Below are 27,745 nucleotides of genomic sequence, written 5' to 3'. Positions count from 1 at the left end.
TATATTAAAGAATTAGTCCACCCAAAATATACAAAACATATAGTTTATCTTACCTTTTGTTGTGTCAAGCCACCGGGTTAAAGAAAATTACAAGGAGGTGAATAGTTTGCGGCCAAAGCATTGAACAATTACTACTCACGTTTTATTCTTAATTTTAACAGCTTTTTGTCTAAAAATACCAAACAAAATGTAGATTTCTCCACCAAAATAATATTTCCACATGGTAAAATAGGGAGACAAATTCTACACTAAAATAATTTAATAGTTAAATGTAAATATATATTTATATATATATATGTTTTTGTTTTGGGGTTTTATTTCATTTACGTTCTATTTATTGTAATAATTTAATCAAAATTCCAATTTCTGTATATTCTCTTTGAAAGGGCACACTCTTACATTAATATTATATTATCATTATATCAGTAGCGTTACTGTCAGAACTTTTTCATGGTTTCATTGATACTTTTACTCAATCAAATGATCTGAACTCTTGTCGCTGACCTGAAGAACCGACACAGGAGAAGAAAGAGGAGGATGTCCGATGTGGAGTGAGAGAATGACAGCGGGAGTGTCAGAGAAAAGGTAGAGCAAGGTAAACCGGCGATAGACAGGTGTGGTGATGGCGGCGTGGCTCGGCCGGCTGTCGCTAGGCGACGCCTGGTTCAACATGTGCTCCCGCCTGCTGCGAACCAAACCCGTGGGCTCCATGGCGCACGGCTCCGACGACCTCACCGAGCTCGGGGAGGGGTCGGCGGTCGGGCTCGCCAAGGTCCTGACCACCGTGGACCTGGTGTCGCTCGGCGTGGGCAGCTGCGTCGGCACCGGGATGTACGTGGTCGCCGGGCTGGTCGCAAAGTCCACGGCCGGGCCCGGGGTCATACTGTCGTTCATCATTGCAGCGCTGGCGTCCATACTGTCAGGTGAGGCGACGCCAGGTGACGCAACAGAACACTGTTCAGCCTGAGGTGGTGGTGTTCTCCATGTCTCAATAGCGTGTGACTTCCTGTCTGTTGCTCTCAACTCCAAGCCCATTGGTTTCTACACTCTTAGGAATAAAGGTGCGAAACTAGAACCATGTAGGGTTCTTCGGCTTATCCTCAAAGGGGAACCTTTTTTTGGTTCCTGCTAAAGCCTTTAAGAAAGGTTCCACTTTGCCCCTTCTGAGGGTGCTAACTACTACCCACCGATGGGCTCTACTAAGAACCCCTTTATCTTCCAATGGTTTCATCTAGAACCCACGCACAGTCACAGTTTTTGTGGGTGGAGATTTAGTGGACTATACCCATAGAAACTATACCCATAGGTGAATCTTTCAAAAAACAAAATTGTAGTTTAATTATTTGTAAAAAAAAAAAAAAAAGAACAGAAGAAAATAGTGTATTTCAGTGGCGGATTAATCCACATTTGGTCCTCTAGTGAGTATTTGTGGCAGCAGGATAGTCAAAATAATCTAGACTGTTTTGCCATATTCTTATCTTACAAAAAGCCTATTGTCTCATTGCATTTGTGTATTTCTGTCTGCAGGTGTGTGCTATGCAGAGTTTGGTGTCCGGGTCCCGAAGACGACTGGCTCGGCCTACACCTACAGCTACGTGACAGTCGGGGAGTTTGTGGCGTTTTTCATTGGCTGGAACCTGATCCTGGAGTATCTGATTGGCACAGCGGCGGGGGCGTCGGCTCTCAGCAGCATGTTTGACTCTCTGGCCAATCACAGCATCAGTAACTACATGATAACACACCTGGGCACGCTCAGAGGACTGGGTCAGTACGGTTGGTCGAGGACAGCCTTAAATCCTACTTGTTGTGCCTTTTAGATATTTCATGAATGAACATGAATGTCTGAACCAAATTTCATGGTAAACCATTCATAGTTGTTGAGGAATTTTCATCAAGATCATCAAAGTTATTATGATTAATTCTCTGGGGAACATGAATTTCTGTACTGTTAAAGCATCCAATAATTGTTGAGATACTTTGCTTAAAACCACAAACGGAGCCTAATGGTTGACCTACAGGAAAAGTTGAGGGATCCCCAAAGTCTTTAGGATTCATCCTCTGGGGAACATGAATGCCTGTACAACATTTTATGGTATTGAATAGTTGTTGAGATATGTTGCTTAAAACCACAAAAGTAACCCTCATGGTGGCGCAAGAGGGTCCCCAAAGGTATTGGGATTCATCATCTGGGGAACATGAATGAACTAAATGGAATTGTGATATTTCAGTGGTGGACTGACCGATAGGAAGCCCTTCCTGTCACATCATACCAACACTTCCTCTCTTCCTCATGACATGACGCCTCAGGTAAAGGTGAGGACACGTACCCTGACCTGCTGGCCCTGTTCATCGCCCTGCTGGTCACGGTGATCGTAGCTCTCGGCGTGCGTAACACCGTGGGCTTCAACAACGTCCTCAACGTGGTCAACCTGGTGGTCTGGGTCTTCATGATCGTGGCCGGACTCTTCTTCCTCTCCGCCGGCAACTGGGAGAGCGGCGGGTTCCTGCCGTACGGCTGGTCGGGGGTGATGCGCGGCGCGGCGACTTGCTTCTACGCCTTCATCGGCTTCGACATCATCGCGACGACGGGAGAGGAGGCGAAGAACCCAAACACCTCCATCCCGTACGCCATCACCGCCTCGCTGGTCACCTGCCTCATGGCCTACGTGTCGGTCAGTGTCCGTCAGCACGCGTCGCACATGGAACATTTTGGTTATCTCCCTCTTTTTCTATCATATCTTTGGCTAAAAGTTTTCCTGTATTGAAGCTTTGAGCTTTTAGACGTAATAAAAAAGACAACTCAAGTAAAATGTGAACAAATGTAATCACTGATATCGTCAATAAAAACGTGGACTTGCTTTTACGGGACTTCCTCTGTGCAGGTGAGCGTGATCCTGACTCTCATGGTCCCCTACGACCGGATAGACGGCTCGGCTCCCCTCATGGAGATGTTCGCCGTGCACGGCTTCCTGTGGGGTAAATACATCGTGGCCGTGGGCTCCATCGCCGGACTCACCGTGTCTCTGCTGGGCTCCTTGTTCCCCATGCCCAGGGTCATCTACGCCATGTCCCGCGACGGCCTGCTGTTCAGGTGAGGAAGCACGCGAAAAGGTGCGATCGAGGGTTCTCCATCTCCCCGGCTAACGTTTATATCTGTAGGTTCCTGTCTCGCGTGTCGTCGCTCACGCACACCCCCGCGGTGGCGTGCGTGCTGTCGGGGATCTTGGCGTCGATCCTCGCCCTGCTGGTGAGCCTCAGGGACCTGATCGAGATGATGTCCATCGGCACGCTGCTGGCCTACACTCTGGTGAGCGTGTGCGTGCTCTTGCTGCGCTACCAGCCCGACGAACAGGGCGAAGAGCACCGGTTCGACTCCGGGGATGGCGTGGTCGGCGCAGAGCCCCAAGGCGACGCAACCGCCCAAACCACGGACGACCAGGTGCTGGTCGGAGGCTCGGATGGCGGTGGATCGGCGTCCTACCACGCTGGCGGCACCGAAGGAGAGGGGGACGACTCCGATTTCCACACGGGCCACGCCTCGCTGCTGAAGAGGCTTCTGGGAGGTCACTACTACACCTTGCGGCTGCGGCTGGCGATGCCCGATGCGTCGGCCCGGCCCACGCCTGCCACCGGCCGCACGGTGACCCGGTGCACCCTCCTCTTCTTCCTCACGTCCTTCCTCCTCTGGTCCACCGTGATATTCGGCGTTGAGCAGGGAACCGGCGCCGGGGCGGTGTTTTCCGGCCTCACGGCCACGCTGATGGCGGGTTCCTTGGCGAAGCTTTTAATCACGATCATACAGCAGCCGGAGAGCGGGAGGAGGCTGCCGTACATGGCGCCCTGTGTGCCCTTCGTCCCTGCGGCGGCCATATTGGTCAACAGCTACCTCATGCTGAAACTGTCTCCACTCACCTGGGCCAGGTTCACCGTCTGGTGCTTCATAGGTGAGGCGAAGCACTCTTGATTATTGACTTTAAATGTAGTAGCAACACGGCTGTGTTCATGTAGAATATAGATTCAGTTATTCGCTATTTTGGATCCTTAGGGTGTGTTATAACATTTATACCATGGCACCAACGAAGAAGAAGTAGAGGCGAGTTAAGGAGTTACTCGTTCTAAACAATTGATCTGTTATTGTGAATAAACTGTTCTTTCTTTCTACCTTCAATATAGTTTCTAGCTGAATTTAATTTACTCAGGGAAATGTATTAATTTAAGAAATTACCAGATATTACAAGATGGAAAACTAGAATGATTTTTTTATTTATTTGTTTCTATTTAAATCGTTATTACAGTTTCTAGCAGAATTTAATTTACTAAGGGAAATTTATTAATTTAAGAAATTAACAGATATCACAAGAGAGAAAGTTATAATTATTATTTTATTTACATTTTTATAGCTTTATTAGCTGAATTGAATTCACTCAGATACATTTTGTCATTTAAATATATTAATTTATAATTTGCGTTAATTATTACACACATAAATGAACAGATAACAGACTTTAAATTGTTTTAAAAAACAACATGAAAAATTCCACATAAAAGAGAGAAGTAACTTAAAACAACAAACAAATTGGATCGACCAATTAATTAGCAGCGTCGCTCAGTAACGGGACAAATGCTTTCATTATCAGTAATACATTATCACAATAATATAAAATATTATGTATATTAGATTAAATGTTGATCAGTCCTAAAATAATTATATTATGAATAAAAAAAGTTAAGGAACATGATTATTGTAAATCCACAAATCAGGCCCAGACATCTATTTTGGCATCTGGTTTCATTTCAAGAGATTCAAGCCCCAGATGACGCGTCAGAGAGAGAAGAACATACTGTTCATCCAGACTTTGTTAGACCTGCAGTTGGTTGGCAGACTTCTGGATCGGATCCCAGTTTCTCCTCCTGACTGTCCGGGTGTTTGGTGTCTAACCGCCGCCGTCTGTCCGTCCTCAGGCTTGTTGATCTACGCTTGTTACGGAGTGTGGCACAGCACGCTAGAGCTGGACGCCCGCGAGCAGCAGGCGCACGCCAGCTCCTACCAGCGCTACGACGACCACCTGGACGACGCCGGCGGCGGCGGCGGCGACGATGTCTTGCCCTCCGGCGACGACCTTGGCGACCTTGGGCCCGAGGAGCGAGACGAGAGGCCCTACCAGGGCTGGTCCGCCCCAGAGGAGAGGGGATACCACCACAACCAGCAGCAGGAGGGGAACAAATATGAAGACGGAGAGCAGGACGAGCATAATGGTGACCAGCATGGATATCAGTCTGGACCAGCAGGAAGGACCAATCACGGCTTTGATGTGGGTCAAGAGGAAAACTGAGCAAAGAGACACGAGAGACACAAAATCAAATAATCACAAGATTTTATTTTAATACTAGAGAACTCCTCCTCTTTGCCTGCTCAGTGTGGTTTGCATATCAGAGGAGGACCAACATCCTGGTTCCACAGACTGTTTACAAGAAGTCGACGTACATATCGTGACCTCAACCATTGGTTTAGGGAACTAATGTTTTGAAGCCTTAAGTTCAGCAATTTCGCCGTCGCCATCTTGTTTTTTTTCTGCAACCAATGAAGGGAAATTTCCATATCTGGACTGAGGAGGAGTGACGTAGAGACGACGTATACGTCTCTGGTGTCGACCTGTCAATCACCTTGTAGCCCCGCCCTAAAGCATCCCCTGCTTTATGGTCTGTTTGACTCTAAATGACCATAATTTACTAAATGAACATCACGCTGTATTGAAGAAGACTTGAAACTAGAGATTGAGACCATAAACTCTCAACTATGGTAACTTCAGCTCACTGGTTGCAAAAAAACAAGATGGCGACGACCAAAATGACGAACCTGAGGCTTCAAAACCACGTTTCTAGCAAATTAATATACTTTCATACCTCGAAGCTCTTTTTCTCGCTCACATTGGACATTTCCTTGATTAAAAAGACAGGTCTGGCTTTGTGCTCAATCAATACCAGAAGGCATGTTTCCTCTCATTGGTTGAGTCAAACCTCAGGGGGGGCGGAGCCAGAGACCCATTAGAAGACTTGGAAGGCAAAGATGGAAATTGTCCCAGAAACCCCCACTGAGTTTGATCTCAGCCAATCAGACGACTTCTGTTAACCAGAATAAAAATGTTGGTTTTGTTCAAAGCCAAGAACGAACTTTGTGAAAAAAATGGCGGCTTTCAGAAAGCCCCGAACGTTACTTTTGTGTTGTTTTTTTTTCGTTGTTTGAGTGAATGTTGTTTACCGTGAAAGAGTGTTTGCTCTATTTAGCGTCTGCAGCAGCAACTCGTGTTAACGTGTGTAAATGAGAACGGGCGTTTACGGAATAAATGTCTCATTTTAAGTGAAACTCTGAGACTCTTAATTACTTAAAGACCTTTATTATTTTTCCTCCAATATACAGGTGCTCGGTCGGTACATATTGGCTATGCTGTGAATATGAAGAAGCTAAAGGTGGTGTTGGTACATAAATCTATCTAAACAAGCTACTTTAAATTCTTTGTAATTTAGGTAATATTTGGAAATCATGCAATTTAAAGTAAAAATAACAAATACAAGCACAAGTTTGCTATTTCAAAATCATGTAAAATCGACCGATGAGAATATTTATACCAGAAAAATGTTTGTTTTTTTTAAAAAAAGAGAGAATTATCCTGATCGGCCTTCACACTCGTACGGTCTTGGCGTGGTTGACGGGGGTGTCCAGCGGCGTGGCCGTGGACCCCTGCCTGGAGTAGTAGAAGCTGTTGTCCCGGCTCGGGGTCCCGGGATCGATGCCGCGGCAGAACAGGATCACGGCGCCGCCCAGGAGACAGAGGCCGGCGCCGACCCAGCCGGCGTACAGAGAGAAGCCGAACGACATCAGACCCTCCTCCCGGTGAGCGCCGACGGGGAACCAGACGGTCGATACGATGCCGCACAAAGCTGGAGGACACGAGGAGACGCCATTTTATATTTGTATCTGGACATTCCTGGAGGGGTTCTGTGTCCATCTGGATGTCCCTGAGGCTGTCACAGGAAGTGCACGTCTCATCCAACAGGAAGGAGGACGGTCTGGCAGATGGAGCCGGTCAGGATGAGGCCCGGGTTGAGAGACCCTGACCCTCCTTCCACCCGTCCTCCCTCCTGCAACATCTGGGAGAGACCAGTATCCTGTACACCCTAAAACTACCCTGAAACCACAACTACTGTCCTCCATAACTACTGTCCTATAAAACTACTGTCCTCTAAAACTACTGTCCTATAAAACTACTATCCTATAAAACTACTATCCTATAAAACTACTATCTTCAATACTACTATCCTCCATAACTACTGCCCTCTATAACTACTGTCCTCAAAACTACTGTCCTATAAAACTACTATCTTCAATACTACTATCCTCCATAACTACTGTCCTCAAAACTACTGTCCTCAAAACTACTGTCCTATAAAACTACTATCTTCAATACTACTATCCTCCATAACTACTGTCCTCAAAACTACTGTCCTCTAAAACTACTATCTTCAATACTACTATCCTCCATAACTACTGCCCTCTAAAACTACTGTCCTCAAAACTACTGTCCTCTAAAACTACTGTCCTCTAAAACTACTGTCCTCTAAAACTACTGTCCTATAAAACTACTATCTTCAATACTACTATCCTCCATAACTACTGCCCTCTATAACTACTGTCCTCAAAACTACTGTCCTCTAAAACTACTGTCCTCTAAAACTACTGTCCTCTAAAACTACTGTCCTATAAAACTACTATCTTCAATACTACTATCCTCCATAACTACTGCCCTCTAAAACTACTGTCCTCAAAACTACTGTCCTCTAAAACTACTGTCCTCTAAAACTACTGTCCTCTAAAACTACTGTCCTATAAAACTACTATCTTCAATACTACTATCCTCCATAACTACTGCCCTCTATAACTACTGTCCTCAAAACTACTGTCCTCTAAAACTACTTTCTTCAATACTACTATCCTCCATAACTACTGTCCTCTAAAACTACTGTCCTATAAAACTACTATCTTCAATACTACTATCCTCCATAACTACTGCCCTCTATAACTACTGTCCTCAAAACTACTGTCCTCTAAAACTACTTTCTTCAATACTACTATCCTCCATAACTACTATCCTCTAAAACTACTGTCCTATAAAACTACTATCTTCAATACTACTATCCTCCATAACTACTGCCCTCTAAAACTACTGTCCTCAAAACTACTGTCCTCTAAAACTACTGTCCTCTAAAACTACTGTCCTATAAAACTACTATCTTCCATACTACTATCCTCCATAACTACTGCCCTCTAAAACTACTGTCCTCAAAACTACTGTCCTCTAAAACTACTGTCCTCTAAAACTACTGTCCTATAAAACTACTATCTTCCATACTACTATCCTCCATAACTACTGCCCTCTAAAACTACTGTCCTCTAAAACTACTGTCCTCTAAAACTACTGTCCTATAAAACTACTTTCTTCAATACTACTATCCTCCATAACTACTGCCCTCTAAAACTACTGTCCTATAAAACTACTGTCCTCAATACTACTATCTTCAATACTACTATCTTCAATACTACTATCCTCTATAACTACTGCCACACGTATGCGTTTGTGTGTGTGTGTGTGTGTGTGTGTGTGTGTGTGTGCGCGCGCGCGTGTGCGTGCGTGCGTGTGTGTCAGGAGGTCTATTCTCACCCATGAGGATGAAGAAGACGCCTCCCACCCGGGAGCGGCGCTGCTTGATGGAGGAGTTGTCGTTCTGCAGCCTGACGCAGGGCATCGACATCAGCACCAGCAGCATCGCGGGGAGACCGAGCAGACATGCGCAGATCATCAGGGCACGAGACGTCTGGACGTAGGCTGACAGAGAGAGGGGGGGAGAGAGAGACTTTGGGTTCAAGTTAGAAATTACGCACAAACTAATGAATCTTTTCTTAATAAACAATACGTGATATAATAATCACCTGGCAGGGAGAGGAGCTGGCTGAGCGCCACGCAGTGATAAAGCGCCGGAGAGATGACGCACTCGGCCCAGAGTCCCCGCGAGCCCAGCTCGTCCATGCGGACGCAGGTGGCCACCGCGTAGTCGCAGGTCCGGACCCAGTCGTTGGTGGCCGTGGCCACGATGATGCCGACCCAGCCCGCGCAGCTCGCCGCGCTACCGGCCACCTGCCTGCACATGTGCGCCATGGAGCCGCCGCGGTGCGTCTTTACGCGCTCAACTCCGACACAAACAAAACTCTTAAAAACAAAACAGATTGCGGTGTTGAATTTGTTTTCTTTTGTTTAGCCTTGTTTATTGTTCCAGATACTGAAAAAAAACTGCAGAAGTTATATTTGAATCCTTCTCTTTCCTTTAGAAAAGTTGAACCGCAGTTCTCCGAAGGATCTCAAAATAACAATTAAGATAATCGTCCAAATGTGAATAAAACAAGTGTTTTAGATCCAAATCCCTTTAAAAACAAATAAAACAAATAATCCTGCTGTGTTCCGTTAACGTGCCTCGGGCTGATCCGCAGATAGAAATGCCTAGAATAAGAGTTATTATAGGGTGTGGTGAAAAGCATACCATTCAGTCCAAACTATAAGCCAATAGGAGGGCATGTGAGATCTTAACCTAAACCAGATATGGAGAGACACAGACCGAAAAACTAAATATATACATGAGATACGGGCCAACCCAGAATATTTGGCTTAAATTTGAGCTTTTTGATCTTCCTTTTGAGAAGGAACTTTGTGTCATGAATTCAAATCAGTTTATTTAATAAAACACAGATTTCTCTTCCTGTGCCACTCACCTGCCCCACTGCTGCCCTCTGCTGGTGAATTGTACTTCACATAATGAGATAAAACAACCGTTTTGATTAATTATTCCTTTTATTAAATAATTTCAAGCATGATACCATAAAAATGTGACGATTAAAGACACCAGTCTACCCTGATAGTGACCTTCTTTTTTCTTTTTTTTCACAGACATGTTGTCCAGAATATAGTGATATAAAACATTAAACTTTCATGAATCACTTACAAAGTCTACGTATTATTATTATTATTATTATTATTAATATTATTTTTATTTTGTATACACACACCGGTTATGTTAGCTACTGGATAGATTTGTAGTTGACGTCACGTTCTAAAAAAACTAAATAGACAAATTCTTTTATATATTAAATGTTTAAAATCCTTAATGAAATAGCTTCAAATTTACACTCTCCAGCGGCATGAAAAATGTACAGAAAGTTAAAAAAATCCCCCTCCCCCCCCCATCTGGTTTCCTGCTACAGTCAGAGCGCCCCAAAACAGATGAAATTTCTTCTGGACTTCACGCTTCGGTTCCCGTCTCCTAAGGCCACACCTCCATTTATAATCTCATAAATTACCGTGAATCTCTTTTTGTGACTTTGTTCTGTCATTCTTGGTGTCAGCTTTTGTTTTTTTTTCTCAGTTTTTCTTAAAAACTCTTCTCTTCTTGCCCCTGTCAGTCTCTTTTTTCTTTGTTCTCTGTATCAGTCTGTTTCTCTCTCTCTTTCTCTCTCTCACTGGTTTTTCAGTGTATTGATGTGAGCGCAGATCTTGAGAGCCGGTCCCAGTTTGATGCTCATGCTGGTCATCAGGTGGTCCTCGGTCAGCAGCAGCAGAGCTTGCCCGTCGATCTCCTGCAGCCGGAAAGCTTCGGCCACGTCGCTGCAGCCTGAGACGCAAAGATGCAGATTAGTTCTCTAACACTCATCTTTATTTCCTACTTTCAGCATTTTTTTCTTCTATAATTGCATTTTTGTAACTTTTTTTGCAGCGTTGGCTTTTATTTTCTCTTACTGTTAAGGGAAACATGTGTACAGTCTAAACACAACTTTTTGTAAATAAAAAAACTACTTGACTTTATTTTGATACTCTCATGGTCCCAAAAATAAATGCCAACAAATAAAAAAAATAAAAAGAGGATACATTTAAATAAAATGAAAAATATATATATATATATATATAAAAAAATAATAATTACAAAATATTAAGACAAAAACGTATTATTAGAAAGAAAATATTAAAAATTATTCAATAAAAAAAAAAATATATATAAACAATAAAAGAATATTTAAAAAAAAGAAAAATTAAATTATAATAAGAAAATCAGAAATAACATAACACCAACACCTAGTACATGTGAAGATGTTTCCTGTCTTTACAAGGCTCCAAAGAACCTGCCTGGACGCCGCATTACACAGCAATGTGGGAAAAGAAAGCTGCATTTCTCAGCTTTGGAGCTTTCCAAGATGCCATTTCATGCACTTCCTGATATTAAATGTTTCAAGTTCACCTGGCAGTGTGTGAATGAAGGCGGTCACGTCCTCCACGCTCCAGTGGGAGGGGCCGGGTTTGAACGTGCTCGTGGGCGTGGAGGTGGTCAGTGCGGGTGCGGATGACCTCCTCGCCGCCCTCCGCGCCGCCCGGCGCTCCATCCGGGCTGTCATCGCAACAGCAGGATCCTCCTCCTCATCGTCTTCCTCCTCTTCTTCCTCGTCCTCCTCCCCTCCTCCTCCCTCCGTGTCCTCCTCCATGTCTTCATCCTCCTCCTCCTCCTCCTCCTCCTCCTCGTCGTCTGCCGCCGCCTTCTCCTTCACCTCCTTCTCACGCCGACCGGCGCTCCAGACATCACGAGACTGCAGAGAGAGGCAAGTTTATTATTTTAATACTTGAGGATGCAGCATTGCTTAATTGTTTATTCACTTATTTTAGTTGTACCATTTTAATGTTATTTAAAATGTATTTTTATTTCATTCAGTTTGACTACTGTTAAGGCTTCATTATTACATGTTATAACACTGTTAGCTCACAAGCTAAATGTTGTCATGTTAGCATGATACATGTAAGGTTTTTATGGTGATTTTATGAAACTTATTTCTTTTCTATAGCATTTTTAGATGAAAGTTTCAGATTAGTGCTCCCATGATAAACAGATCTAATTGTGAAACTTAAGTTAATTTGTTTTTGTTTTTGTCAATCTTCAGTTTCCAATATCAAGAATAACTTATTAGTATTTTATCATAAACGTAATTAATACTGAAAAGAATCCATGGTTGAGATGTGAGATGTTCAAAGTGAAACTAGTGGTTTACTCTTTATGTCAGTGTTTCAAACTGGTGGTGAGTTCAGGGTCCCTACCAGTCGCAGGAGAAGAGGCTTCCCAGGAACAGACTCCGCCCTGTTCAGGACTGGGCGTGGCCTCTCGGACCGACTACTCGCGCTCAGCGCCCGCAGACGCTTCGTCAGACGAACGTTGAACCTGACAAAGTAAAAAAAAAAAAAAAAAAAAAGTTTCTGAGTTCCGCTGCTTTGATCTCTCCCCCCCTCGCGCGCCTCCTCACATCCTCTGAACGCACGAGGCAGCTCAATCACATCACGTGTCTCACCCGCGCGCACAGGAAGTGGAGCAGAAGCGCTTGGACCGCATGAAGTTGTGGGCGTGGCCTCGCTTCCCGCAGAACTGACAGTGCAGCACCGTCCTGTCCCTGTGCGTCGACCCTGCGCGTGAGAGACATTATTATTAGTTAACGTGTGCAATGGTTACCTTACTTGGATGACCGAGGCAGCAAAATAACCCTTATTTTATTTTATTTATTTAAAATAATTGTTTATAAAAAAAATTGCTTGTGCCGTTCCACCAAAATACAAGTTTAGAAATCCCGCCACCAGAGAGTATTTGTTTTTTTAGGCAAAAAGAAGAAGAAGAAGAATAAACAACAAATCCGATGTTGAAGGAAGTCAATACAATAAATTATCAAAACAAATGCTAAATTATTGATCCCCATTTTCTAAATGACAGATTCAGTGCTTTTTTATTCAGTTATTTACACTGATGGTTATATATTGTATTGTGATGCACATATTTCTCATATCTTGCTTTTGTCATTTCCTCGTATTCTCTACATATACTTGTACATTACGCTCATTATTTGACATTAAGGACATTAACATAGTCCTTAATTTAGATGTTACGTTGCCCTTTATTAAAAAAGTTCTTATATATTTCATGTTTACAACTGCAACGTACCAATTTCGCCACAGGGATCATCTTGAAAACAGGAGGCGGTTGTGCCATTTTTAAAAAAACTCTTACTGTTGGCGTGGTTGTCTGTGTCCCCGGCTCCCTCGGCCTCCGACTCACTGGAGCGCACCGCTTGTTTTGTGGCGTCTGGCAACGCGTCTGGCAATGCTTCCGGCAAAGCCTCCGGCAACGCGTCCGGTAACGCGTCCGGTAACGCATCCGGTAATGCATCCGGCAACGCCGCGCTCCCATTGGTCCCGTTCACTTCCTCCGGTTTGGTCACCTTCTTTTGAACCAGCAGGGACGAGCGGTTCACCTGCGCAACGAAAAAAAAGGCATTGAGGTAAACAATGTTTTCATTATTGATGCAAATCCGGACAAAAATAGATGAATATATTTATCTCCACTGCAGCCGGTAAAATGTAAATTAGCATATTGAGCATACTGTCAATAAAACAATATTTAGCTGACATTATCAATCACAACATAGTTTCTGTAGCTTGAAGTGTGTGTGTGTTCGTACAGGAAACGGTTGCAGCCCCTCCTGGATGACGAATCCCTCCACCAGGTGAGTCAGAACCTGCCGCCCCTCAGGCCACGCCCTCAGCTCCCAGGGGCCGCCAGCCGATTGGTCGAAGCTCTCGGACTCGTCTCCCGACTGGCCGAGAGGTCCCGCCTCCGCTTCGGCCGGGCGCCGCGACTCGCCGACCGCTTTGTCGGCTTTCTCCGGGAGGCTGAGGGCGGTCTGAGCGGGGAGGAGGGGGGGAGGGTTTTCTGTTGGGGGTGTGAGGAAGGGCGAGGAGGGGGGCGACTGGGAGGAGAGGCTGGACAGCGCTGGGAAGAGACAGGAATCAGAGTCAACGCAATAATACATTAACAGTTCTCAACAAATTAGTTTTATTTCAAGACTTTATTCATTTATAAAGTGATCAGATGTTGTCGAAAGTATTTCACCATCTTTTATTCAACCTAAGCAATTTACGATCTTTTCCTAAACCTAAATAAGTATTTTACGATCTTTTCTTCCACCAAACTAAGTATTTCCCGATCTTTTCCTTATCCTAACTAAGTATTTTAGATCTTTTTCTCAACCGAACTAGGTATTTCACGATCGTTTATTCAACCTAAGTGTTTCTCGATCTTTTCCTGGACCTAACTATTTCACGATCTTTTCCTAAACCTAACTAAGTGTTTCACGATCTTTTCCTAAACCTGACTAAGTATTTTACGATCTTTTCCTAAACCTAACGTAAGTATTTCTCACGATCTTTTCCTCCACATTACTGAGTTGTTTCCTGTGAAGGTGAAAGTTTTATCCGTATGCATGTAGTATAAATTGAAGTGTTCCCGTCTTTCGTAAAGGATGAGACGTAACTTTCCGTGAAATACTATTTGAACCGTTGTACGAGGATAAGTTGCTTTACGTGAGTAAAACGTGCCCTCAGAAGTACCTGACTGGTTGTCGGACTGCGTTGACATGTTCTCACAGAAGTCCTCCTGGGGGACCGGCTGCAGGTCCCGGTGAGACTCTGGTAGCCTCTGACTTTGGAGAGAGACCTCCGGGACTGGAGCTTTTACTGGGACTGTCACTGGGACTGTTACTGTTACTGGGACTTTTACTGGAGCTGTTACTGGGACTGTTACCGGGACTGTTACTGGAGCTGTTACTGGGACTGTTAATGCTACTGGGACTGTTACTGGGACTGTGACTGGGGCTCTTACTGGGACTGTTACTGGGACTGTGACTGGGGCTGTTACTGGGACTGTGTGGGCCGGAACCGGAATGAGACCCAGGACGTGTTTCGGTTCCACGCTGGACTCTTTAACAGCGTCGGATGTCGGGATAAAATCCATTTTCTGGCACTGATGGAGAACCTGACCGGTCCGGTTCTCAGACTGGTCCATGGCGGTCTCTCCTTTCTCCTCCTCCGCCATCTTTTTCTCTTCGCCTCTCTCTACGCCACTCCGGCCTTCCTCCGTCACCTCCATTTCCTCTTCCTCTCTGGCCGTTTCAACTTCCTGTTCCCTCCGACCGATGAGGCTTCCTTCCTGCGGTTTCTCCTCCCTCGCTTTCTCCCTATGGTCGTCTCTCTCCCCCCTCAGGTCTTTACCAACACTCGCCTCCCCTCTGCCTCCCTGTCTCCCCCCTCGCGGCCTCTCTCGCTGCTCCTCGCCGTCCTTCGGCTCTCCTTTCCGGGTCACGGTTTGCGTTTGAGGGCCGGGCTGACTCGGAGGGGACGCCGGACTCAGGAGGGACGGAGGCGAGGTGTTTTTTGGCAACGACGGATTGAGAGGAAGAGGGAGAAGAAGAGGAAGCACGCCGCCGCTCAGTGACCTCTTTGATTGGCCGGACAGCTCGGGCGGCTCAGCGACGGCGGGCGCCGACTGCACGGCGTGGCCGTACGTGCAGGATTGGCGACCCGAAGAGAGGGCGATGATCTGCAGCTGCCTCGCCGCGGACGGTGAGCGCTCGAAGTGGGACGAGGCCGACATGGGGTTGGCGACGGACAGCGGGCCGCGCTGCGATTGGCCGCCGAGCATCGTCTGAGGTAACGGGCAGCCCTTCGGTCCGGCCGGCGGCTTGCCGACAGGGGGCGGGGGGGCGGCGGCGATCGGCTGCAGGGGCGAGGTTTGGCGCGGCGCCGCCGCCCTGTGACCGTTCGGAGAATGGAGTCTGGGTCTCAGTGGGACGGCTCGGACCGGAGAGTAAAGAGCTGCAAGATAACAGGAGGAAAGAATGAAATATAATTAAATGCAGATACAAGTTCTAGTTGAGATTAAACACCTCTGAATGCTTTTCTTTGTCTTTATGCGGTTTTATCTTTGTTCAAACAAGTGTGAACGTAAAACAGGAGCAACTGGTATGTATAAAGACGCCCGGGCCTGAACTTTAAGAGGGAGGACATTTCCATGTTATAACATGGAAACATGTGAGGGAGAATGGCTCTGTTGTATAAACCGGATCTGCAGGTTCCTACATTTACTCATCACAGGTTGCATTTCTAAACTAGGTTGCCAGCAATGTTTGTTTTTATGTCCTGTTATTATGCTTGAATTAAAGCAAAAATACAATTTAATTTCCAACCCTTTTTAGATTAAAGACACTGACCCCTTTTTCCTGTCCCTATATAGTAACGTCAAAAAAAATCCCCCCCCCCAAAAAAACAGAAATACACAATAATATATTTTGTGTTTTTGGACTGATGGTCAAGATAATATAATGAATTCATAATTTTAATAATCAAAATGTTTTGTTGTTGTTATTTTATGAATGAAGGTAATTGAAAATGACGCACCGTGAGATAAACGCTGCACAAACTGACAAACCACTTATCGCTCGTCTCGTGGTAATTGTAACACTAACATTCATATTGCATTTGTAATTATTTAGTTTGACATCATAACGGAATTATATAATTTAATCATAATGTGATGAACCGAAACCTGAAACCGTGTATTTAGATTTTACTCATTTAGATTTTACTCGCGCTGATCACCATCAAACCCAAATAAAACAGGAAGTGTCTGAGCTCTTCCTCCATCCTCCCACCCAGTGGGAGTGATCTTCATGAGGGGTGGGGGGGAGGGTGGTGGACCTACTTGGAGGCAGGACGGAGAGGTGGCGTCCGGGCGCTTTCGGGCACTCCGTTGCCGTGGCGCAGGGCTGCGGTCGCGGCCTGAGGGGGGGGAAGAGGGGGGCGTGAGGGCGAGAGAGGGGAGGCGGGGCTGAGCAAGGCGGCTTGAGGCGAAGGGAGGGAGGGATGGTGAGGGCCCCGGGGGGAGGAGGCCTCAGGGTGAGACTCTGGAGCTGGAGAGGGGAGACAGAAGGAAACGTCACTTATACTTATACATCCTGAATACATCTTTCTACTTTCAGGCTTGGATTTGGTGCCCGTTCAAAGAGTCGTTAACTATCGATGTCTCAGTCCAAGTCGGTTCATAAGAGTTGGCACTCAACCTCCCAAACTAGCACGTTATAGTTCATAAGTTTAGTTTGTGTAATAAACAAACGGCATAAATGGCAATTGGTCGATTTATTGAGGGGTTAATTTGTGTGAATTCAGAGTCGAGGAAACGTTGGTTTCGTCCTCATTTAAAAGAGCCAGGCTAGCTGTTTGAAATCCAGCCTCCATTGTTTAAAAAAAGAAAGAAACCATTATCACTAAAGACGGCACATTTCTTTCCAGCCAGAATAAGAAAGCGTGACAATCATGCAAAGGTAAATAAAAGGGGCGGGGCTTAGCTAATGGTCAGTAGGTTGGCTTTTCCCCGGCTGCTCACCTTAGCGGAGGCAGGGTTAGAAGAAGGAGAGGAGGAAGAGGAGGAGGAAGAGGACAGGGAAGGTCGCATGGCAGATGTAAGAATCAGCTGCAGGAGGAAAAGGAGAGAGGAAACAGGGAAGGAAATAAAAAAAGGAGAGCAAGGAGTTAAAGCAAAGAGTCTAATCATATTAGTCATGAAGATGAATATGTTTGTGCGAGGACTTAAAACACATCGACACTGAATATTATCTTAGCCTCGGTCCAATTTACGGCCTTTGTGAATACAAAAATACGTTTTTTAACCACATCTATGTAAATGTGTGTGTGTGTGTGTGTGTGTGTGTAACTATGTTTACCATCTGAGCTCTAAGCAGCACCTGGTCTTGACCAGACCCTTTGAGACCTTTCCCCAGGAGCAATGTCTGCTGGGATATCCTCTGCCTCACAGGAGATGGGCTCTGATTGGCCCGCACATGACCAGGTGTGCCCACAGGATGAGCCTGTGATACCTGGAACAAAAAGAGGGGGGGGGGGGGGTCAGGAAGAGCTTTTAGAAACATGTCCATAGAAAACCAAGACTGTTATTGTGTTATTAAGTTCCCCACATACCAATTTATAAAATCACCATGAATACTAGAAATACAAATACATTTACATAATAGAGAAATATGAATGAACATAAATACAAAACATTCAATATCTTCCACCATCTAATTTATTATGTAATGTCTTTTCCATTATTGCTCAAGCAAACAACCTTTTGCTCTTCTTCTGGAGCGGAGTGACGACATTAAAGTCACTGCGACAACCTGTAACAACCTGTGTGTTGGAAGGTTTCTTTCAATGGTGGCAGGCTAGCTGTTTCCCTCCGTTTTAATTATTTATGCTAAGCTACGCTAGCTGTCGTGCCTTCAAACTGTTCCTTTGAAGTCGAGATGTGGTGCTTTTTGATCACCTGTCTGCCAGGTGGACTCGCTGGCGTGTGAAAGGGCGTGATTGGTGTGGAAGTCGTCGTCGATACGGGCCTTGTGTTCCCATTGGTCAGGCCGGCGGAGGTCTTGGTTGACACGCCGGCGGTGCTGCTGCTGCTGCTGTGCGTTGCAGAAGAAGAAGAAGAAGGATGGAGGAGGGGCGAGGTGGTGCTGGACGCTACCGGAGAGGAAGAGGAGGAAGGGGTTGGTTTGGGGGCAGATGTTTTGGGGGCGCCCGGCGGGGAGGGGAGGATCGGGCGGGAGTACGTGCGGAGGGCGGGGGTTGCAGTGGTGGTGAGCTTAGGTGGAGCCGGGACGAGGATGTGGGGAGATGGAGCCAACGCCGCCGCCGCCGCTTTGGGGACGTGGGCTGCGGAGACAGAGGGCGCCGGGGTGAGAGGGGGAGGAGGGGAGGAGGTGGTGGGCGTCAGCGTGGGTGTGGGGGAGTCCAGGAGCATGGGGTTGGGGGTGAGCCGAGGAGGGCTGGGGGTTGTTTGGGCGGAGGAGTCCGGCGCCACGGTGCTGGTTCCATTGGTGGGCTCGGCGCGTTCTGATTGGCTCTGACGAACCAGCTCCCGGTCCATCCTGTCCAACACTTTAACCCTCTGCAACACACAGGTAAGGCGTATTTAATTTTTATAAATCATTTTTTATGCACGAAGGAAGTTGGTTCAAAACAAAGATGGCGTCCGTCTGCTTGAGTGACAAAGATGAACGGAGTGAATCTCATTCGATAATACAGATTGCTTTTGACAAAAATGGGGAATAAATTGCAATATATGTTATCGCAATACTCGCAAGGCGATTGAATCGTGACTTAAATGTCGTGATGAAATCATATCGTGGGGCCTTTTTTTTCCAGCACTTTAACACAAGCATTTCTGCAGAAGAATGAATTTCTTTCTTTCCTCTCTTTTTTTCCTCGACTCCCTCCCTTTATGGGGAGACTCATCAGAAAACAAGCGCACCCCCGGCCTCCACGACGTCCTTGATGGGAAATAAACCCAGTCTGGTAACACCCGCAGAATTTAAAAAGCACTGCACTGTTCCTCCATCACTTCGGCGTCTTGTGACTTTACGGATCATTTCCTTGGAAGTCTCCCTAAGAAAGAATCAAATCATCGAGACCATCGAGGTGGATTGTGTTGCGTTGTATTTCAGTAAAACATTAACAATAGATCATTATTAAAAAGCCAAATAATTAAATACCTTTCCTGGCCGGGGATTGAACAAAATCCCGTCTTCAACCCATCAAATTTAAGGAAATAAACTTGAGTACCGTTCATCAGTCTTACAATCTCCACTGAGTGAGTCACACATGACACATTTCACCACCGGGGTTTGATCAGAGACATGGAAGCAGAAGATATCCTCCTCCAGGGACCCGAGTTGCCTGGAGAACCTCAGGGATCCCAGTGGGGGTCCCTTTAATAGTCTCTTGATGCACTGGCGGACTATAACGAAGTGAACCCACTGAAGGAGGAAGTGTTTCCTTGTGGTGTTGCGAAAAGGCTGCGACTTCTTCAGCTACATCAACTCTTTAAAAAGCCTCTTGGACCAGCTGGTGTTTTCTTTTTTTAGAGATACGAAGTTCTCACGCAAACATGACGATCTTGATTTAGATTAAACTAGAAAGGACATAAAGGAGTTGCAGTAACCCATACACACATGTTAGTTTACATGATGCTATGATTCCACAGAGTGCTCATTGGAAAACATTCAGAGTTTTTACTGTCAGATTTGTAAAGAATTCCTTCTTTAGCGCAAATATTGCAGCGATTAAGGCAACAATGAATTCATATTTTAATTAATATAAACATGTCCTTTATAATGACTTGAGTGTAGTTTGGTTGAGCCTATAAAATGACGCCCGCTCATAAGATTTATTTTGTCGACCGATAATTTCTTTATGCTGAATCAAAACCAAGTGGTCTAGATAAAAAAAATAAAGTTTATTTAATAGAATATCGATACTCATCGTCCCCGTATCGATACAATGTTGCCACGCAAAATATCGCGATACAATGCCGTATACTTGATTTTATTTTAGTCGATTGCTCACTATTTTAATGCTGAAAGATTTATTTCCTGTAATTTCCTGTATTTTTACGAGCACATCTCTGGTGAACACAAGAACTAAAGTGGTGCTTTTTGTGCGATCGGTCAATTTAAATCGACTCATCGATTACTCAACTAACAGTTTCTTTTGGGTGCACAAACTCCCCAAACTCTTGGTCATTCCTGCAAATAGTCTAGTTTTGTCTGACCGAAAAAAAAGGTGGAAACGGTGAATATGTGCTTAAAATAAATGGACTGATTTGCATAAATATGTTGCCAAATGCATCGGAGTGTATATATTCTGTCAAGTCATACATCAACAGTGTGACCCCAGAAGCCTCCCCCCCCCTCCCCCTCCCTGCAGAATGAGCACCTCCAAAGTTACACTGCCTACATGTGGACGTGTGTGCACAATCTCATGTGGGGGTGGGTGGGGGGGGGCTCAAGTCTGCAGCGTGAACTCATCGCGCAAAGCAGGTGCCACTCCGCTCCGCGCGCAGCAGCGGGCCAGATGCTAACATCTGGCCCGCTGACGACGACGACGGACGGACGGACGTGCGGACGTGCACGGCGATGCCACTAAACGAGTCACGTCGCGCGGTCGGGTTGACAGCTAGGCCAGAGAGCATGCGTGTGACTATCGAGAAGAAGGAGAAGAAGAAAAAAGAAAAAAAAGATGGAGACGGGCCTTCACAGTGGACAAGTCTCACGATAATAACAATTATTTTTTTTTGGTGGGGAGAGAGAGAGAGAGAGAGAGAGAGGGGCTAAATGGTCATGGCCACGTTCTGCGTAAAAGAAGCGCTCGGGTCACTTACCTCCCCCCGTGCGTGAAATCGGCGTCGTCCTGCAGGTTATTCCCGGTGTCGTCCATCCGAAAGTGAACGCATGCTTATAAAGTCCCTGGCTGCTGTCTGATGAGCGGGTCTGGGAGCTGTTTTTATTATTATTTCTTGCAGCAGCAGCAGCAGTAGCGGGGTCGACAGGCTGAAATGGGGCGTGTGTGAAGCCTCACTTCCTCGTCTGACAGCGCAGGAGCTCGCTGCGAAGTGCGCGTCACCCTCCCCCAGACGACACTACCACCGAGCCTCACCTCTGATTATCCGCCTTTAAGCTCCCTTCAGAAAAGCCACACACGCGCACAAAAAAACAACAACAAAAAAAAACGCACAAAGTTGCAGTGCAAGTGTGTGTCGCATCACGTCCAGGGCTTTTTTTGGTGTGTTTACCCCCAGCGGAGCAGTCCGTACATCCAGCATCCAGTAAGGGGAGGAGGGGGGGGGGGGGGGTTGTGGTTACCGTTCTGCTGGTGGACCACCACCGTCCACACCTGCCGTGGTCTGCGGCTCAGGGGGGCCACCGTGCTGCGGGGTCTGCGAGGGGCCTGGTTAGTCCGCGGGTGGAGAAACGCAATGGAAGGCAGATTTAACAGCGCGACGGCGGCGAGACAGCACCACGCAGAGCTCAGGAGGACCCGTTATTTATGTCATAAATACTTCATTATCCTGCATTCAACAGTGTGCACGAGTACAAGTACTCGCTTATACACTATCTGCAGAATGTGTTTATATTACATTATTGGATTATTATAAGGGATGCATTCAACCTTTTTGTAGTATTATGTATGATTATGCATATATCAAATGTACAGATCTATATGTAATATTAATCTTAACGTAACTCGCTGTTGAGTAAATGTAGTGGCAAAAAAAACACAATATGTGGGTCTTAAATGTAATGGAATGCACGTATAAAAGTACCTCATGCTGCTTTAATACTTTGGTGCATTTATTACTTTGTTACTTTTCACCAAATGTAAATACACATTTATTATCTACCTGTATTTTAAACGTGCAAAGGTTAGATCTTCAGAAACAATATATATAACATACAACTATTCATCGTATGTTCCCCTTTAGTGTTAAGTTATTGTATAATAAATTAATTTAATTTAATTACAGATGCATTAAAATGTTAATTTTAGATTAATCTATAACAAAGTGATCGTATATATATATTAAAAAACTATTCTGCTGTTGGATGTAGTGGATTTAAAAGTAAAATAATAAATAAAGTGTAAAGTGGCATAAAGTTGAAGTAATCAAGAAAATGGCAAGTACATTACATTAGATAAAAAATGAACTCACACACATATTTAGTTGTATATTCTGTATTGTAGCCAATCATCTGACCGTACGTGGTCACGTGACCTGTGCAGCGTCGCGTGTCAGTAATCGGATGAGCCTCTGTGATTGGACTGGACTCGGGACACAATTCTAACAACAAACTCACTGACGTTAATCTGCGGCTGCGTCAAGTTCAACGTAAACACTACCGGAAACCAGGCGGCCTTGCCTTCAAAATAAAACGCTTATTTTCATTATAAGTTCATTTTATAATGACCTTTTTCATCAATCATGTGGTCTGTCATAATACTCAAAAAGACTGGTTTATCCCGAATTAAAATGATTCATTTCACTATCACAGAAGAAGATGAATACATCCAGAAAATATCTACATTTGAGGCAAAGTATTTGTTGGGGAATGATGTCTTAAAAATGACTATTTAACTGTAAAAAAGGTTGATTAATTTTATTTTATGCATCAGAAGCCCGTTTATTTTCTAGACTGTTGATCTGAGTCATGATGTCACTAAAAGGTGCACCATTTGCCATTCATCATTGTAATCATTTTAACTTTATCATGTATTGTTGTTGATGTTTCCTTTTTCTTTTATGAAATTCTTTGGCGCAATTGTCTCTTATTTTGAAGGTTTACACCAGAACTCCCAATCCGGTCGCGTTTAACTTTATGCTTCCGTTGCTATGGCGCAACCACCATAGCAACCGAGCCAGGAAGAGGGAACCTTGTTTTTTTTTTCTTATTCGATTTTGGGTGTATAATCGATAGTGTTCAGAAGATGGCGACTCTTTTTTATGAAGACGGGAGCGTCACTTTGACTTAAAAAAATAAATAAAAATGCAAGCCACAAAAGTGATCAAGTCGAAGCGGGTGGAGGTCACGAGGAAGTCCCTCGAGGGGCCCAAGCCGGTGACGGTGCGGCCGGTTAACGGGAGCGAGCTCAAAGTTCCAGCTGCGCATAAAAGCCGCGCGACGAGCTGCGCGAGGCGTCCGCAGCCCGAGGGGACCGCCGGAGCCCTCAAACCGAGCTGCTCCTAAAGGAGGTCCAGGTCCGGCTCCGCCGCCCCGAAGACGACCACGAACCCGGACTACTCGAGGGCGACCAGCAGCTCGCTGAAGCACGCGGCCGTGACCCCAAGAGGCCGGGAGATGAGCACCTGTCCGGGTCAGAAGGGGGAGCAGCAGCAGGGGGTCAGGGCCGTCACGAGACGTGCAAGCGAGAGGTGAGAAGAGACGTTTAAAGGGTGGAAACACTGAAGACTTTATTCGTTTATACATTCAAACTATAGAACATTTGTTAGATGCATCAATTATCTTTATTTTGCAGGTTGTTTGTGGAGCATTGGACAGGTTGCAGGGCTCTGTTTGATATACTTGTGACTCAAAACAACCACAAATGGATAGAAAACAACTACAGAGATACAAAACGGCTCCAACAGGATTTAAAATGACCTAAATTATATGCAGAAAGACTACAAGGAGACGCCAAACAACCTAAAAGGCCCAAAACATCAAAAAAGAGATGTACAACTAGGTCAAATAGTTGAACAATTACCAAAAGAAGACACACAAAGACAACAAAGGGACACAAAATAACTATATAAAGAGATGCAAAGAGACCCAAAAGAGACACAAAACAAATGGATTAAAGAGATGCAAAACATCTACATAGAGACTTAAAACGACCAAAAAGAGAACATTAACAAATACAAAGAGATGCAAATTGACCACAAGAATAGTCAAACATCCAAAAAGAGACGTACAACTACAGAGAGATTCTTTCCAAACGTAAACAACAGCACATTTAGGGCGTGAGAGTCTTGCTATAAAAAGCAGGAGTCCTGTCCTCAGGTGTCCGTCTCCTGCCATCTGTCGAGGAGGATTATTCCCTCACGCACGTCCGTGTGTGTGAGCGTCCACCAACGTGACAGCGAAACGTTTTCCAGTATTTCACCAGAGAAACATCAGAAAATAAACATCTTATCCCGTTAGTTCCCGGTCTAATTTCTTGCCTCCACCAACATAAAAAAAGCCAATTAAATAGCTGAAGCAATGGTTGTAATTTCCTTATTTGGCATTTAGGCTTGTCATCTTAACATATAAAATAAAATAATATATATATATATCTATATATATGTATGAATGCCTTAAATGTTCATGTATTATTACAAATGACCAAAACAAAATGCAAAAAGACTTTAATGAGACTTCAAAGAGCACCGTAAAAAACACAAAGAGACACGTAAGGGCCGCAAAGAGACACAAAACAACAACAAATAGATGCAAAATCACAAAAAATACACGATAGACACAATTTCTTGCCTCTATTGACTTAAAAAGACAATTAAATGTGTTGGCATTTAGGCTTAAAAAAAAAAAAATTCTGAATGCCATAGTTTAAATAAACCAGGGTGTGTTCTTCTGTTTCAGCCACAAAGCTTTCACAGTCATCCCCCCCAACCCCAAGAAACGAAGAGAGATTCAGAGAAGTGAGTCCTCACGTGGTGTGAGAATGATTTCAGAGAAGAGACACTAAACTCAAGAGAGAAGTAGTCATTTTCTCATAGACTTCTATACAACCAGGAGCCGCCACCTGGTGGTCAGTAGAAAGAATGCAGCTTTAAGACGTGGGTGTTTTAATCATCCATTGTTTTTATTTTAGAGAATTTACTTGTATTCTCTAGATATATATATATATATATATATATATATATATATAATATTATCTTTATATATATAAATATATATATTATATCAATTGTTATGTGACGTGTGATTGGATGAGCAGAGGCGGAGGCGGAGCTCGCCGCTTTAGAGGAGCTTCGGCTGAGCAGAGCGATGACTTATGTCTCCATTAACCCCAGCAGTGTTGGTGAGACACACACACAGGAATATTTATCATGTTTTGATATCTTTATTGTTATACATTCATCTGACTTGTGTGTGTGTGTGTGTGTGTGTGAGTGTGTGTTTTAACAGGTGGCTGTTTGAGTCTGGAGGAAGTGCGCTTGAAGCAGCAGCAGGAAATGATGCGAGCCAAGAGGAATCAGAAACCGGTCTGAAAACTCATTTACATTCTTTATTATTTTTTAATTTCAAGCAATCTGAGCTGAGTATAAACAGGTGAACCTATACAATAATCATCAAGGAAAACAATAAACAAACAACAACTAAAAAGAGTAAATATATATTTCTTATACTCGAAAATTCCAAGTGCTTTACAGGTGAACGGATGAGAGAATCATAAAGATTACAATAAACAAACAAAATAAACAAAAATGTTTAAGTAAATGACCAAATGTCATAAAAGTAAACGGATCGAAAAAGCATCAAAGAATAAAATAAACCAACAACAATAAATAAATGCAAAAATGTATCTTTTTTTTTCACTATGTGTCTAAAAACAAACTTAAGCACAAATTAAACACTCACTTTTGTTTGGTGGGTGAATGAAAAGTACAAACGTGCTCATCATGCAGATCTTTGCAGAATTATTTCATATAATTATATTATGAATAAACAGTCGCAGCTCATAAATAATTACTTCACTAGTTATTATTACATGCATTCATTGTGTTTATTTACCTTGTTGTTCTTGTTGCAGGTGAGGAAGCAGCTGGTGGAGCAAACAGCTGTCCTGAAATGCTGAGTCGGCTCTCCTCCCCTCTCTCATGGCAGCTCCACTCAAAGCCACCTGGTTTATAAATGGATTAACATCACATCCGAATGTCAATAAAAACATGAACACATAATTCATATACAAAGAGTGGCATACAGAAAAATATACGTTTTCATTACAGTTGTTTAGGGGGTTTTGTATAATGTATTTTGTATATAAAATGTATGTATATGTTAAAGATTAAAAATAAATTATTTTCTCTTTTACCACTTTTAGTAACAGGGATTCTTCATCAAGTGTTTAATCTTTGTATTAATTCATGCTCGTAGTCTGATATCAAATCTGGTTTGAGTCTCAGCTGTTGATGAGGCTCATGGGAAATGTAGTTTTTACATTAAATACACCAAACTTGATTTGTCAGGAACTAATTTGCAGTATTTCTGACTTTTTGCTCACATAAAAGTAGCAAAGACACAATTTGAAGATCTTCCCTGTTGCAAGTGAAAGTCCAGCATACTGAATTATACTAATTATACAAAAGTAAAAGTACTCACTATGCAACGTGTCATTTTAATATTGCAGCCGGCTGCAGTAAATATATTTGTACTCATTTTATAAATATTTTCATTTACTTTGTAATCTATTTAAATTATTTTATTAAATTAAATTGAATGTTTTATTTTCATTATTTATTTTTTACTTTTTCTCCTGTTATATTTATTAATTTTCTACTTCCATTATATCTCAATTTACTCTTTCTGTTAGTATCGAGGTATTCTATAGATATTTTTCTCTGTATTGTTTAGTCTATCATTTCTGTATTTATTTATTTCTGTATTTGTATTTTTCTATAACTTTAAATATTTCTCCTCTGAATCAGCTGTGGATGGATGTGTTCAATAAAAACAACCTACTACTTCAGAATTGTACTTAAATACAGTAGTTGAGTAAATGTACTTAGTTCCAATCCACGTCTAAATGTTTAGTAGTGTTGTCTCGTTATTTTCATACAAATAAAGATTCTGGTCTAGAAACGCAGATTTTCTTGCAGAGTAACTAACAATACACATTTACTATGTTTTGACATGTGACATAAAATTGGCAATTATACTACATTTTTGGCAAACAAAAGAAAGGCCACCGTTGCTTTAAAGGTTGGTTGTAGCAAAGTTTTGGGTAAATATCCATGGAATGAATTTAAGTTAATTAATTGCCCTCCTCAGTTTTTTGTGTGGGTTCCTGTAGTTCTCTCGTCCGCCAGCAGAGGTCGCTTTCTGCCTGTTTCAGAGGCGGGGGAGGAGCTCGTGGAGGGGGGGGGCAGTGACGATGACCACACAGCATATTGTGTAAACGATGACTGGCTTGTGCTTGGAGAACATTTGGTTCCCTCCAGGAATGAGCTATGATGAATAAAACATCAACATTATGATCTCAGAATAGATCTTGAAATACCATGACAGAAAGATGACGTCACAGGCAGACAAACACCAGGAGCTGGTTGGTCAATATATTTTTGGGGATGCGGGGTCCTGATGTGACGTGACAGGCTTTGCATAACACACACAAACGAAGATTAAAAACACGGCTAAATGTCAGCGTCGTGCGTTTTTTTATTTGTATTTGTTTTC

The 27,745-nt window shown here is 43.9% G+C and overlaps 4 protein-coding genes across 5 annotated transcripts; 2 read left to right on the top strand and 2 right to left on the bottom strand.

Annotated features, from left to right (window-relative positions):
- The first annotated feature begins 622 nt into the window (after positions 1–622).
- Positions 623–5,333, top strand: slc7a14b (solute carrier family 7 member 14b). The gene is made up of 6 exons (XM_034560710.1): positions 623–923; positions 1,528–1,764; positions 2,308–2,672; positions 2,883–3,091; positions 3,160–3,944; positions 4,963–5,333. The coding sequence occupies exons 1-6, from the start codon at positions 623–625 to the stop codon at positions 5,331–5,333; spliced, it is 2,268 nt and encodes a 755-aa protein (XP_034416601.1).
- Positions 5,334–6,679: 1,346 nt separating this feature from the next.
- cldn11b (claudin 11b) lies at positions 6,680–9,212 on the bottom strand. The gene is made up of 3 exons (XM_034560473.1): positions 8,987–9,212; positions 8,718–8,882; positions 6,680–6,939 (listed from the first exon to the last, which is right to left on the bottom strand). The coding sequence occupies exons 1-3, from the start codon at positions 9,210–9,212 to the stop codon at positions 6,680–6,682; spliced, it is 651 nt and encodes a 216-aa protein (XP_034416364.1).
- A 674-nt stretch (positions 9,213–9,886) lies between these two features.
- On the bottom strand, positions 9,887–21,770 carry si:ch211-230g15.5 (nascent polypeptide-associated complex subunit alpha, muscle-specific form). 2 transcript variants are annotated; one of them, XM_034560416.1, is made up of 12 exons: positions 21,175–21,764; positions 18,283–18,903; positions 17,684–17,836; positions 17,347–17,433; positions 16,666–16,873; positions 14,517–15,779; positions 13,589–13,899; positions 13,138–13,381; positions 12,431–12,542; positions 12,183–12,303; positions 11,338–11,680; positions 9,887–10,716 (listed from the first exon to the last, which is right to left on the bottom strand). In XM_034560416.1, the coding sequence occupies exons 2-12, from the start codon at positions 18,880–18,882 to the stop codon at positions 10,562–10,564; spliced, it is 3,597 nt and encodes a 1,198-aa protein (XP_034416307.1). In that variant the 5' UTR covers positions 18,883–18,903; positions 21,175–21,764; the 3' UTR covers positions 9,887–10,561. The 2 variants fall into 2 exon arrangements, with proteins under 2 accessions (XP_034416307.1, XP_034416306.1); XM_034560415.1 differs by lacking the exon at positions 17,347–17,433 and having other exon boundaries at positions 21,175–21,770.
- A 1,421-nt stretch (positions 21,771–23,191) lies between these two features.
- Positions 23,192–27,131, top strand: zgc:194621 (uncharacterized protein LOC795037 homolog). Its single transcript, XM_034560158.1, has 5 exons — positions 23,192–23,721; positions 24,929–24,987; positions 25,287–25,370; positions 25,478–25,554; positions 26,103–27,131. The coding sequence occupies exons 1-5, from the start codon at positions 23,648–23,650 to the stop codon at positions 26,145–26,147; spliced, it is 339 nt and encodes a 112-aa protein (XP_034416049.1). The 5' UTR covers positions 23,192–23,647; the 3' UTR covers positions 26,148–27,131.
- Positions 27,132–27,745: the final 614 nt, after the last annotated feature.

This window comes from Cyclopterus lumpus, chromosome 20, assembly GCF_009769545.1.
Source record: "Cyclopterus lumpus isolate fCycLum1 chromosome 20, fCycLum1.pri, whole genome shotgun sequence".
NCBI classification, from domain to species: Eukaryota; Metazoa; Chordata; class Actinopteri; order Perciformes; family Cyclopteridae; genus Cyclopterus; species Cyclopterus lumpus.
This window is presented reverse-complemented; position numbering and strand designations above follow the sequence as displayed.